The sequence below is a fragment of the Scardinius erythrophthalmus genome (genome assembly GCF_964197995.2).
Source record: "Scardinius erythrophthalmus genome assembly, chromosome: 8".
NCBI lineage: Eukaryota > Metazoa > Chordata > Actinopteri > Cypriniformes > Leuciscidae > Scardinius > Scardinius erythrophthalmus.
In genome coordinates, this window is record NC_138228.1 from 22,388,020 (window position 1) to 22,402,344 (window position 14,325).

The following is a 14,325-nucleotide window of genomic DNA, read 5'->3' on the forward strand; positions in this document are numbered from 1 at the left end:
GCATCAAGATTCATAATAACAGGTGTCTACATTGTATAAAAATGTTGTGTGTCCATTTAAAGACAGATCTAAGGTTTTTTATCCAGTGACCCACTTTTGGTGGTTGTGGTTTCATCCAGTTAATTGTTATTTTTTGTGCGATTAATAGCCGATCGGTTCTTTCACATCTGGTTGGTGGAAGGAAAGTTCATGACACCTAATAACCTCCTTTGCTGACAGGGGAATGAATATCTGCATAGCAGTGGCTCATACCTGTGAAATCACTGTCTTAAGAGGGTCACCGAGTTCAAAAACCAAAAGAGAGCTTGTGGAAAGAAAGGAATAAGGAGGTGAACCATGATAAAATCACCATGGTAACAGCATCACTCACCTCCTCTGTAATCTTCGACTTCTTCTTCAGGGTGAGCGACACCAGCTTGTGGCGCACACTGCTCTTTTTGTGACTGTCAATGTGAGTGTTCTGTAAGAGATGGACGCATAAAGTGACTTATAAATCATGAAAACATGCATTAATGTTGCCTCATTTATCCCAGTGTATTAGTAATCACTCTTTCTTTGTCTCCAGTACCTCTCCTTCTCCCTGCAGAGCCTGCAGTTCTCTCTTGTAGGTTTTCTTGCCAAGCGTCTCGTAGATCTTGGTCATGACAGGAATCTTCTCGCTGCCGTCGCTGATGGCCGTGTGGTATTTGGGTTCTGGAAGGTCACCCATGAACCGGAGAATCGTGATCCACACGGCCAGAGCAGCCTGCAGGATGAGGAGTACACAAACATTTATATACGAACAATTAAATCTCATTCACATCATATCATATCAAGTCATTCATATATCAAGTCATCATACTCATACAAGTTAGTAAAAATATTCAATATTTAGACAATATTTATCATAAAACATTTAAATGTATATACGTTCTAATACTGAGTATACATATATATGTACACTGTGTGTATATATATATATATATAACATTTATATTTATTAAAAATGTATTTATGCAAGCATATCTGTATACATATTTAAAAAAATATATATTATATAATTATATATAATTGGTATGTAATTTAATATATACTACAGTACATGTAAATATTTTAAATATATTATATATTTAAATATTCGGTATTTTACTATTTATATTTTATTTTGAAAATATTCATTAAAGGTTTCATTAGTTAACATTAGATAACATGAACTAAGAAAGAACAATACTTCTACAGCATTTATTAATCTTAGTTAATATTAATTTCAACATTTACTAATACATTACAAAAAAAACTAACATGAACAAACAATGACCGACAGTATTTTTATAACATTAACAAAGATTAATAAATACTGTAACAAATGTATTGCTCATTGTTAGTTCGTGTTAGTTAATGCATTAACTAATGTTAACAAATGAGACTGAATTGTTAGAGTTTTTATACATAGCTTTTCATAATATATATATATATATATATATATATATATATATATATATTATAATATAGTTTTTTAATGTGTAGCCATTTTCAATTACTAAATAATATTGAATATATACGTGTATATATATATATATATATATGTCACATATATTATACACATATATACGTATATAAATATATATATGTATGTGTATATAAATATATTATGTTCACATATATTTTCACTTTTAAATACATTTATATTTATTAAAATATGTATTTTATATAAAATATACATTTACATTTGTTTTAAAAAAGCTATAAAGTTTTTATATATAGTATTTATATACATGTATAGTATATTTATACAAATATTGAATAGATAGACGGACAGACAGATAGATCAATCCTATGTGAAGGATGCATGCAATGTTTCCTTTAGAAATGCAGGCATCTTAGAAGACAGCATCATTACATAGACAACATAAGACAAATTTCTAACATCTAAAGTGTGTTTGAGTGTCATAAGTCAAAGTCACATACCAGCTGATCTCCTTCGTCCTCGTGAAACAGTAACGGCTGTTTGAGCGGGCGGCGCACGTAAGTGTGAGTGGTCGTGCCCTGGAAATATGTGGCAGAGTACTTGGCAAACTTGTACTCCGACAAGTCTTCCACATCATCCTCTGGGAGAGGAAGAGCTTCATCCAGGTCTTCTTCCTCAAGCTCCCTGTGCGTTCGCTCCAGGTCCTGAGGAAAACACAATTACACCGGAGCTTAGTTAATCAACTCATTAATGAGGTGAGGGATCAGTTAATCAGCTGGTTAATTAGTTCAGCTTGTGTCTCTGGAAACAAAAGGTGTGATGGGTTGGGGCTGGATTTAACCAATAGGAGAGATTTGCTGCTAGCAGTCGGGGAGGACATGAAAACAGAGACGTGAAGTTGGACACTTTCTGGTTCCTGTAGCGTTCGCATGGTGTTTGCCTAGTTTATTGCAGATTAAGTAGATTAGCTGCAATATTTGTCAAATACACAGATGTTTCAGGTGTTTTCATGTAATGCTTTATGTACTGCTTAGTACAGCACCTGCATATACACGAATAAAGGGTAACACTTTACAATAAGGTTCATACATGAACTAACCACGAGCAATACATTTGTTACTGTATTTGTTAATCTTTGATAACGTTAGTTAATAAAAATACAGCTGTTTATTGTTTGTTCATCTTAGTTCACAGTGCATTAACTAATGTTAACAAGATTTTAATATAGTATTAGTAAATGTTTAAATTAACATGAACAAAGATTATTATTAGTACATGCTAACTAATGAAGTTAACTAATGTTAACTAATGAACCTTATTGTAAAGTGTTACCGAATAAAGTTGAGCATATGCTATTTAAATACCAATAAAGTGGAGTCTATACTTCTTATCACATTTATTTTGATAAACATGGCATACAATAACATTAACTTCACAATAAGGTTTCATTTAACATTAGTAAATGTATTAACTAACATGAACTAACCATCAGCAGTACATTTGTTACTGTTTTTCAATCTTTGTTAACGATAGTTAATAAAAATACAGTTGTTCATGTTAGCTCACAGTGCATTAATTAATGTTAACAAATACAACTTTTGATTTTAATAATGTATTAGTAAATGTTGAAATAACATTAACAATGATGAATATATGCTGTTAAAGTGCAGTTCATGTTAACTAATCTAGTTAACTAATGAAACCTTATTGTAAAGTGTTACCACGCTGATATTACAAACTTATAAAAATATGGATTTATGAGCACCAGTGGAAATTATGCGAGTTTTAAGAAAAATATCTGCCAAAGAGGAGGAAAAAAATAAACGTAAATTTTGCTTGCTTAATTTTGATACAGTACATTTTCCAGAAAACAATCCTTAATATTTTATTTTATATTATCAAGTAAATGTATCTTGATTTAAGAATGTTTAGATATTTGTACTGAAAAACAAGACAAAAATATTGAATAAGAAATGAATCTTTTGCAGTGTGCGAAGAATGTGCCAGCCGACTGCTCTCGAGGTACTGTGATGGCGAACAAATGACTAACTGGCATGCACTGCTTCAAGTAGACGCAGTGCCGCATGAAGTCAAACACACCTAGTTTAGATTGTAAAAGCGACAGATCCACATCCTCACCTCAAACCCAGCAGGCGCTTGACCCTCCTGACCAGGGAACGAGTTTGTGGTTCCCAAAAAGCCAAACATCTTGTCCACCATATCAGAGTCGTTGACCGGCTCATGTCGAGCTTTCTCCATCTGGTCCAACATTTCCTTTTTCCTCCGCGCCTCCTCTCGGTCCTTCTTCTCGCGCTCGGCATCCTCTCGCGCCAGCAGTGCCAATCGTTCCTGGTGCTTCTTTTCGGCTTCTTCTTTGGCCTTCCTGGCACTCATCTGGTTCCTAAACTTCTGCTCCTCAGCCAATCGCAACTTCTCCGCTTCCAAACGCCGCCGGTACTGAGATGGATGGAAAAACAGTGATGCGCTTTCTATATCATAAAACCGTATATCGTTATCTAAAAAATAAATCCGGTCTTACTCACCTCTCCTTTGAGTCTTTTGTAGAGTCGGCGGGCGATCATTCCCCTCGTATACGCCTGGATGGTGATGACGGCCCAAAGACGGTGTCGAAACGCCCGGCGCACCAGGTATCCTCTGCAGCGGCCCTCAAAAAGGATAATTCTCTGTCGCGTAACATGGTACGTCTGGTAGAGTTTGCGAGATCGATACAATGCCTGCAGACGTGAGAAACCACCGCGCATCTACCAGACAGGAAATGAGTGTTAAGATACTGGAGGGACACAATTGCACATAGTTGTACAGTATATGAGAATGTTTGAGACCAACCGCTGAGTAGTTCTTCCGGCAGTTATAACCCCTCCATGTTTTCTGGATCAACATGGCTGATTTCTTCAACTTTAAGAAGTTGGATCTGTGGGAAAGATGACCATGTTTTTTTATTCTGTCTGTAGCACATTTCAGCACAAAAAACTGAAATGCTTGTATTGAAATATTTTACACCAATGTGTATTCTACCAATGATGAAACTGCTACTGATGCATAAATGTAAGCATTTTTATTTAAAGGTATATATTTTGCACATTTTACAGCAATCAAGGCAGCAGGAATTCATCAAATGATGACCAGATGATGTTTCTGTGGTGTGTTTGTGCCGTTATGTGATTTGCATAAGTGTATCGAACAACACAGACAACAAATGCAAGTAAACACTGGGTGTAATTCATTTTTAGCATATTCCCCCAGAGTTCTTGCAACACAAACTAAACATCAGCCGTCATTCGTACCTGTCCTTGAATCCTCTGACAACTTTCTGAATGAGAATGACCTTATCAGTGATGGCCTTGTCTCTCTCGATTTCCAGCAGCATGTCATGGTGGTCCTGACAAAGGTAGAGAAGTATTTAAAGGACACAATAACTAACTATAAACTTAAACACGCTCCTGTGATGTTCCATTGATCACCAGATCATTCAGTAAGGCTCATATTGATCTGTATCTGTGCTGATCCTGCTGGTGTCGTTACTTCCTGTCAACGTGTATTGACACTGCCCTCTCTTCCTTCCTGCTGAGTTGGATTTCCTGTTTTAGAGAACTGGAAGGTGTGATAAAACCTAATCCCTGGAAAACTCATCCTGGCAGTTTCGAAATGGACAAGCTAGTTCCTGATCTTTGACCTCTGGCTGAGGGCAGCGTTTCCGGCAGCAGAAAAACACACACGGATATTGAGGTCAATAATGTCTAAGTTTGACACGACTGCATAAAATCCCCTGACATGTTCTTTTAACAGCAACAACAATGAGCTTATTTTTCCATGACCTAAGTAAAGAATCATATTTTTTATTTATTATTTAAATATTGCCTTCTGTAATTGATTGCGAAGAGCATTTCACAAATGGTGTCTTATTGTTATAAGTAGTTGGTAGTTCTATAATAAGATATTAGTTCTGCTTTAAGTACCTTCAGGAATATCTTTGTTTTTCCCATCTGCCAATCATCATCACGGCCCAATATGGCTTCAGCGATACGCTGACAGGTTCCTCTTAGGTCCTCCTAAAGGAAAAAAAGGACCAAAAATGGTCAAGAAAGCATTATAATATGAGGGTAGATGACAAACTGTTTTGGTGAACACCAAGATCAATTTATATATTTTAGTATTTAGACACAGTAGTGTTTGTGTGTGTATATATACAGTGCAACGCATAAGTGAATACACCCATGCTAAAGTTGACTAAAAAGAGGAATAAAAAAATCATATTTTGGAAATTGAACGTAATGCCTTAATTAAAAATTTTTTGGAAAAATCCAACCTTTAAGGACACCAATTTTCTTTGTGAATGAATAATGTATCGTAAATAAATAAATGTTCTTCCTTAAAATACATGGTGCATAAGTGAGTACACCCCTATGTTAAATTCCCATAGAGGCAGGCAGATTTTTATTTTTAAGTATTTTTTTTTTTTTTTTTTTTTTTAGGATACTATGCATCCTGATAAAGTTCCCTTGGCCTTTGGAATTAAAATAGCCCCACATCATCACATAGTCTTCACCATACCTAGAGATTGGCATGGGGTACTTTCCATGAGATCATCTCTCAATGCAAATCAAACTAGCTTTTAGGCTAACTGAAATACAACCATGCCAATCTCTAGGTATGGTGAAGGCTATGTGATGATGTGGGGCTATTTTAATTCCAAAGGCCAAGGGAACTTTATCAGGATGCATAGTATCCTAAAAAAAAAATAAAAAAAAAAATACTTAAAAATAAAAATCTGCCTGCCTCTATGGGAATTTAACATAGGGGTGTCCAAACTTATGCACCCTGTATTTTAAGGAAAAACATTTATTTATTTACGATACATTATTCATTCACAAAGAAAATTGGTGTCCTTAAAGGTTGGATTTTTCCAAATTTTTTAAATTAAGGCATTACGTTCAATTTCCAAAATATGATTTTTTATTCCTCTTTTTAGTCAACTTTAGTATGGGTGTATCCACTTATGCATTGCACTGTATATATATAGGCGTCACACTGCAGTATTGAAAAAAAATGGATGACCTTTTTATTTGAGATCAGTCAAATTAAAAAAATGTTATGCCCACTTTCCACTAACCAACACAAGGCCTTTATTAGAACGAAATAAAATGATATTAAGGTCAAAAACATGTATTACACAAAGACTAGTTGAAGCACACTGCATTTCCCTCTTCTAGAGACAGTGAATTCATTAACTCGCCTGTTTGTAAGCAGGTTTCACTCCGGGCATCAAAACGCGGTATCTGTCCACAAACTCGACGAAAGTGTAGCGGATGGGGTATCCGGCCCGGCGAATCCGGATGGTTTCCATCATCCCAGAATACCGGAGCTGCCTCACGCACAGCTCAAGATCAAAGAGCTGGAGAAAGATGGAGAGATTATTTCATAAAAACATTTGGCGGCAACTTTAAAAATAACTATCATAATTAATAACATTAACAAACATTAAAGCACTAAACATCATTAAATGTACATTCTTGAAGTTGGAAATAAAAGACACTTAATATACCACAGATTTTGAACAGTTAAACTGTGTAAAATAAGACAAAAGCAAATCAATGAGCAATAAATAAATATACAGAACATATTATCCTTAAATAACATTCAAGAAAAGAGTCCCTTTAGAAATTGAAAAACATTCCAATATATTTTTGTTTTATATTTTTATAACATTTTTATAGTTTTACAACATTTCAATATATTTTTGACATCAGTATTTTTTATTCTCCAATATCATCAGTTAAGTTATGGGTTAACACATTACAGTAAGGTTTCATTTGTTAACATTCCTACATTACATTAGCTAACATGAACTAACAATGAACAATACTTCTACAGCATTTATTATTCTTAGTCAATGTTAATTTCTACATTCCCTAATACATTTTTAAAAGTTGTATCATAATTTAATGAACTGTGAACTCAGATGAACAAACAATGAACAATTGTATAGTTTTTATTAACTAACAATAACAAACGTTAACAAATGCTGTCAAATATATTGCTCATAGTTAGTTCATGTTAGCTATTGCATTAACTAATGGTAACAAATGAAACCCTATTGTAAAGTGTAACTGGTTATGATTTAGCATTCTAGCTCTAGAGTTTTACTGGTTTAACTCACCATGGGTTTCTTGAACTCATTGGGTTTGATGCAGCGGACGAAGAACGGCTGACACACACTCAACGTGCGCATCAACAGCTCCAGAGAGCGCTTGAATTGACTGCTCAGAGTCGGGGAACGTTTTCTGGTCTCCGCCCCCTGTGCATCAGGAAACACACACACACGCTTTAAAAAGAAGGCCAGGAAGAGTGGTGAGCAGGGGTCAGGACTGTTTTTAGGGTTGAACCTGTCAAGAAACGACTGGGTTCATTTTGATTTGAAATATTTGCTTTGGTTTTTCTCTGTTCCGAGCTCTTCCATCCTTAAACGGGAAACGGTCTCACCTCAGGAACTGTGTTGGACAGATATACTGTATTTTCTAGACAGATGCAGGTCATATTATTTCTGTCTACTTAGGAGAACAAAAAAAGGTGGAAAGGGTTAAAGCTCAAACTGGGTTGTGTCATAAAAAAAAGTGAATGACATTTTAGGCTCATATAGCTAGACACTTCTAATGGTGTTTGTCTGTGCCAACCTGCTCCCAAGATGCTAGGTTGTTGTGGGTGTTTGCCAGGAAGTTGCTGTGTGGTTATCAAAGTGCTCTGATGATTTTTATGCAGTTGCTAAGAAAAGACTAATGCTGCATCCAAATATGTCTACTTCCATATTATATAGTAGGCGAAAAACAGTATGTGAGCCAAGTAGTATATCCGAATTCATAGTATTCATAAAACAGTAGGCCAAAAGTACCCGGATGACCTACTACTTCCAGCAAATTTCTAAAGTGTGCATACGGTGGACACTTTACTATAGCAGAATGGGATTTATGAATGGAAGTGAAGCTACGCAACTGACACAGTAGGTCACGTGACAACGACAACATGGAGGATGTAGTACGTCCGAATTTCATTCATACTACACACATTCATACTATAAAGAACTTATTTTTTTTTAACGGTCGCAAAGTAAGTTTTAAAAACAAATGTAGTACCTACTATATAGTATGCGATTTTGGATGCAGCATGAGGCAGTTGCTGAAAAGAGTTAGTAGAGTTCTTCAAGTCTGTGTACTTGATCAAAAATGTATTGATCAAAAGAAACAGTAAATACATTTATAATGTTACAAAAGATTGTTCTTTTGAACTTTTATATTCATCAACAAAATGTATCAAAGTTTCCAGAAAAATTTTTAAGCAGCACAACTGTTTTCAACATTGATAATGATAAGAAATGTTTCTTGAACAGCGGATCAGCATATTAAAACGATTTCTGAATTTTGAAATGATTTTTACTTTATTTATTTGTAACCAATTTAATGGACAAGCGCTAGTAATTGTCATTCTCAGTCATATTAGCAAAAACACTGGAAGCAGGTGCAGTGTATCTACTATTAACAGCATAAACTATGTATTAGTTAGTGTAAACTACTAGTCGTATACCACGATTTTACCTTATGGAGTGAACCTGCTTTGCCAAGACTGTCAGCAGACACATAACCACACAAAAACTGGCACCACATTTCACAAACACAGAAAGAAAGAGGGAAGCATGTATGTGAACTAGTCCATCCGATTGTAATATTAAAAAATATATTAAATAATTGATATTTGACTTGTGTCTAAACATTTGTACCACTGACCCAATCCTCAGCTGGAACTGAGCACTGCTGGAGCAGCTCTAAATATGTGCTGTACTATTAAATGAAAAATGTCGTCCATATCAAAATTCAAGAGAATATAATTCTAATGTTAGTCGTTGTCGTTGTCTAGGATATCTCTCCTCTAGCTAACTTCCCTCTTCATGCTTCTCTCTCCTCCACTGCCCACACCCCCCTTCAGGTGCACGCGCACTAACCGCCCAACCCCCACCCACAAATCATTCTTGTCGGTTATTGGCTGGAACACGGTTTGTTATGTTTCGTGGTCCAGGCTGGGCCAGTTTGTTTTTGTTGCCGTTTGTGGAGCCTGGGCTGTCTACAGAGACCGTGTTTTTTTACAGTGTGTTCAGGGGACAGGCAGCTAGCGGATAGTGAGGAGATGTTTGCTGTATGTGACAAAAAATGTATCAGCCTAAAAAAATGTGTGACATCGCTTAGAGCACCTTTAATTAAGCATGAAAATAACTTAGCCAACTAAGTTAGCCAACAAATATGATTTATATTCTTTTGGTTTCTCCACCAATACATTTAAAATTACAAATGCAGTGAAAATACAGGTATCAAAAATGACAGTATCGGTATCGGACTCGTTCTGGAAAAAGTGGTATCCGTGCATCCCTAATATATTTTTAATATTCAAAGATGCTCAAAGAGTACTATGGTAACAGAATGTTTTTTGAAGTACCGTAGATGATATATAATTATAGTAATCGTACAATATCAAATTATCATGGTATTACCATCTGATACCATCACTGTATGGCGGTATCATCCCTTCCGAGGGAGTGTTGAAATTAATCTAGTGTGTATAGTAAAGACTATAAGAGTATGGTAAAGACCAAAATGAAATGAAGACGTTACCATAGCAACATCCGCCTGAAAGATCTGCTTGATGAATTTGTTTTTGGAGGAGTGCACAAGCTGAATGATGTCACCATGCAGGGTGTCTCGATTCTTCTCCAGAAAACCTGCACAGACACATAAATGCATTTATTATCATGCACATAACTATTATTAACTACATCAGTGCATGGATGCTCTGGGTGGTTTCTAGGAGTTTTTTGATGGCTCAAGTATATACAGTATACTGAAGATTGCAATGTTTTATTTTCCACAAGGTGAAAAACAATTATGCAAGAGACTAGAATACCTACCTTTGGTCTCGTAGAAGACCACACCAGCAAAGTGCTGGATGCCAAACTGGGTTTCATAAGTGTTTTTAGGTGGAATGTAGTTTGTGTTGAGTTTGTGTTGAGAGTTGAGTTTGTTCAGCATGGTGGTGTCTGTACCCTGAGATATGAAAAAGAAACGTTCAGCATGAGCACAGGATACAGTATGTGAACGTACAGTACAAGTCAGCAATCTCTCTCACCTTGGGAAACTTGCTCTCCTCGTCAATGAGAGAGATGATATTCATGGGCTTTATGGCAATCATGTCCAAGGCGTCCTGGTTGTCAGTGAACTCAATGTGCTGCCAGTTAATGTTCTCAAGGTTATATTCTTCCTGCTCCAGCTTGAAAACATGACGGACGAAGAATTGCTGCAGGTTTTCATTGGCAAAGTTGATACACAACTGCTCAAAGCTGGAGGAGAGATACAGCTGCATGAGGGCCACCAATCACACTACTCAAACAAAAGCATTACGAAGAGACTGTACAATATCAGGAGATGTCTAAACATTTTAGCTGGGTGTGATATTATTACATTTATTAAACATTATTAAATATATAAATGATTAAATATAATTATTCTTCATTTAGAATGAATTTACTTGATTATTTATTTTTTTATTAAATATAAAAAAAGATTAATTATTATTAATTTTATTCATATAACTCAATACAATTTTTATAATTAATGTGTTTCACAGACAAGGCTTAAGCTAGTCCCAGACAAAAATGCATGTTTGAGCCGTTTTAACTGAAAGCAATTTGCACTGAAATATCTTAAAATATATCAATGCCATTGTTTTGTCTCAAAATGCACACCAGTAGTTTTTTTTTTCTAAGGCATGTTTATAAAAGCCACTTAAATGCCCTATTTGAACTAAGGCCTAATTCGGGCTTAATCTAAGCTCTCTCTGTGAAACCGGGCCTACTTAACAATATTTCATACATTAATTATTTTCAAATATACATTTCAAAGCTTACAAGTCAAGTCAAGGCAACATTCTCTGAAAGGGAAAGTTGCTTTAGAGGTGGAGCTTCAGAAATATTTAAAATTCAATGAGAATTTACGAAGGCAATTTTTTTTCTGTTAATATACACAATTAGACCAGGAAAGTGCATTAAGGTATATTTTGATTACAATTTGACTACAAGTAGTCATGAACCATCATATGCATGATTATTAGGACATAAGTAAGTGAATAAGTACTCAATTTGAAAATATTTTTTTTATGTGTAACAGGGACACTATAATGAGGTGTTTGCAGGATTTGCGCTGTATGTAAGTGTGTGTGTGATATTTTCTACCTGTTAATTGTGAAGTTCTCAAAGCCGAATATGTCGAGCAGGCCGATGGATCTCCGCACCACTTTGAGCTCAAGGGATGGAGGCTTATAAATGGCTGCATTGATTTTCTCAACAATCCACACAAACAAGCGTCCATATATACCCTATGAGACACACAGCTGGTTAGATGCTGTTACCGAACAGGATCAATTATATAGATGAAAGTGTGAGATGGTTTTACCTTAACAAAGGCATCTCGCACGTCCAGTGCCTGCTCAATACTGAGAGGAGTGGACACCGTCTCTCCACGGGTTATTATGGTTCGACTGGTCAAGCAATTCATCAGGTCCTTCATGTCCACCTTATGAAAACATACAATAATACATGAATTTAAGCAGTCAAAAAGTCATTTTCTAACTTATGCATACATTTTCTCTGTACTTTTTGCACCCTGTAGAAATCTTAAATCCATCACAGTAATTTTATCTTTCCATGTTAGTCACTAGAGGGCACACAAACACCTGATCTTGCACATTCTTGTGCTAGCATGCTAATACATATTAACAAGAACAGTCAAATGTCAGATACCTCAAAGACTGATTTTTTTTTATTATTATTAACATGCATCTAAATCCCATAACAGCAGCCATGTTATGACTTTATGATTTAGCGGCATACCTCTAATAAAAAAGCAGCAGTGGTGAGATTTGAGCAACGCACAACCTCACAGGCATCCAAATTATCATACGTGCGAGCTGAGGAGGAAGTTTACAACACCGTAAGTTGTTAAATACAAAATTTCAGGCTATTTTGAAATGAAAAAGTGATGGCCAAAATGAGTTTATTAGACGCATTTGTCCAAGCAAACTCACCCTCGTAGTTCAGGTTGCCCATGTGCAGAATAGCGGCTAGCAGCTTGGAAATCTCCCAATTCTCCTTTTCAGTGAACATGAGGACCTTCATGGCCGAACGGATGTTTGAGTATTCCTTCTGATCATCACGACCGTCACAAACAGTGCAGCTTCCCTGAGTTATGACAGGTCAAGGTTATATCATCTGTATATCTGAAGGACATTGTTAACATGGATTCTGCACAGCAAGAACATTAAAGCATTAAAGAACATTGAAGATCATCACTCACAATGGTAAGGTAGGTGTAGTCTGCGGCTTTACCCAAGCCTAGTTTCTTCTTCTGGTCTGGAGTCATTCCCTTTAACATACAGTAGAAAATGTGGTAGTTTCTCTCATCACGGGCCTGAAAGAGTGTGAGAAAAGATGCTAATTATAGAACTTAAAAAGTTTCACAAATGTTGCCATTTGGACTGATTTTATTTTAATCGTAAAAATGCTATGTTTATAATTATAATGATGTTCTGAGAAAACCTACCAGGTAAGTATGACCTATGACCCTAGAAAGTCGCATAAGGATTAATGAATGATATGTAAATCCCTCTAAAACCAGAAGTCTAGACTATTTTGGTTATGTTTTTCTAGAAATGTGCACTCCAACATAACTTTTCTGAAACCAAAATGCAATGTTTTGACATGTCATACACTACCGTTCAAAAGTGTAAAGTCTTATTTATCAATGACGTTCAATTGGCATTTATAATGTTACAAAAGATTTCTATTTCAAATAAACACTACTCTTTTGAACTTTAAATTCATCAGAGAATGCTGAAAACATATATCATGGTTTCCACAAAAATATGAAGCTGCATTACTGTTTTCAACATTGATAATAATAAGAAATGTTTCTTGAGCAGCAAATTAGCATTAGAATGAAAATTGAGCTTTGCCATCAAAGGAATAAATTCCACTTTAAAATATATTCAAATAGAAAACCGTTATTTAAAATTGCAATAATATTTCACAATATTACTGTTTTTACTGTATTTTTATTCAAATAAACAGCCTTGGTGAGCATAAGAGACTTTTTTCAAATACATACATAACTTTTAAACAGTAATATATTAGCCAAAGAATTCGGACTCAAAGTTGTTCATACCTGTCGACACACTCTGGATTTCTCCAGAAGGTACTGTTCAATCTTTGCTCCCTCTATAGCTCCTCTTTTGTTGAAGTGGATGTCAATGTACTTCCCAAAGCGGCTGGAGTTGTCATTACGGATGGTTTTAGCATTCCCAAAGGCTGTTGGGTAAAGTCATTAAACAAACCGGAATGTAATTTGCTTGTTTCTGACAGAGATGTGCTTTCTTAGAGCTCAAACCCCTCCAGATGGTCCCGGGTCTCTTACCTTCTAAGATGGGATTCGCCTCCAGCACCTGCTGCTCAATCCAGGAGTGCTGCCCGCTGATAGCAGCCAAAAACTGTAGAATCAACTTGGTACTTTCTGTTTTTCCTGCTCCAGACTCACCACTGATGGGAAAATATACAAAGGTAAACATACAGTCTTAAAAATAAAGGTTCCAAACAGGGTTTTTGCAGCGATGCCATTTAAACATTTATAGTTCCCCAAAAAATCTTTCAGTCAACACTTAACAGTTCTCAACAGAACAATGTTTTAGTGTGAAGAACATTTGACTTGCATAGTATGGGGAAAAAAATACTATGGAAGTCAGTGGGGTCCATCAACTGTTTGGTTACCGAC

The 14,325-nt window shown here is 35.7% G+C and overlaps 1 protein-coding gene across 1 annotated transcript in view; it reads right to left on the minus strand.

The window, feature by feature from the left end:
• myo7aa (myosin VIIAa) overlaps positions 1 to 14,325 on the minus strand; it is a gene marked incomplete at its 5' end in the record, with an annotated part of 37,358 nt that overhangs the window by 18,336 nt on the left and 4,697 nt on the right. Inside the window, 20 exons of the mRNA XM_081373228.1 lie at positions 371 to 460; positions 569 to 745; positions 1,948 to 2,151; positions 3,587 to 3,904; positions 3,991 to 4,209; positions 4,295 to 4,379; positions 4,753 to 4,847; positions 5,425 to 5,517; positions 6,702 to 6,860; positions 7,626 to 7,763; positions 10,123 to 10,229; positions 10,416 to 10,551; positions 10,634 to 10,844; positions 11,736 to 11,878; positions 11,956 to 12,075; positions 12,393 to 12,469; positions 12,587 to 12,740; positions 12,856 to 12,969; positions 13,723 to 13,865; positions 13,972 to 14,093. Coding sequence (XP_081229354.1) covers positions 371 to 460; positions 569 to 745; positions 1,948 to 2,151; positions 3,587 to 3,904; positions 3,991 to 4,209; positions 4,295 to 4,379; positions 4,753 to 4,847; positions 5,425 to 5,517; positions 6,702 to 6,860; positions 7,626 to 7,763; positions 10,123 to 10,229; positions 10,416 to 10,551; positions 10,634 to 10,844; positions 11,736 to 11,878; positions 11,956 to 12,075; positions 12,393 to 12,469; positions 12,587 to 12,740; positions 12,856 to 12,969; positions 13,723 to 13,865; positions 13,972 to 14,093 — 2,905 coding nt within the window. The remainder of the gene's footprint in view (positions 1 to 370; positions 461 to 568; positions 746 to 1,947; positions 2,152 to 3,586; positions 3,905 to 3,990; positions 4,210 to 4,294; positions 4,380 to 4,752; positions 4,848 to 5,424; positions 5,518 to 6,701; positions 6,861 to 7,625; positions 7,764 to 10,122; positions 10,230 to 10,415; positions 10,552 to 10,633; positions 10,845 to 11,735; positions 11,879 to 11,955; positions 12,076 to 12,392; positions 12,470 to 12,586; positions 12,741 to 12,855; positions 12,970 to 13,722; positions 13,866 to 13,971; positions 14,094 to 14,325) is intronic.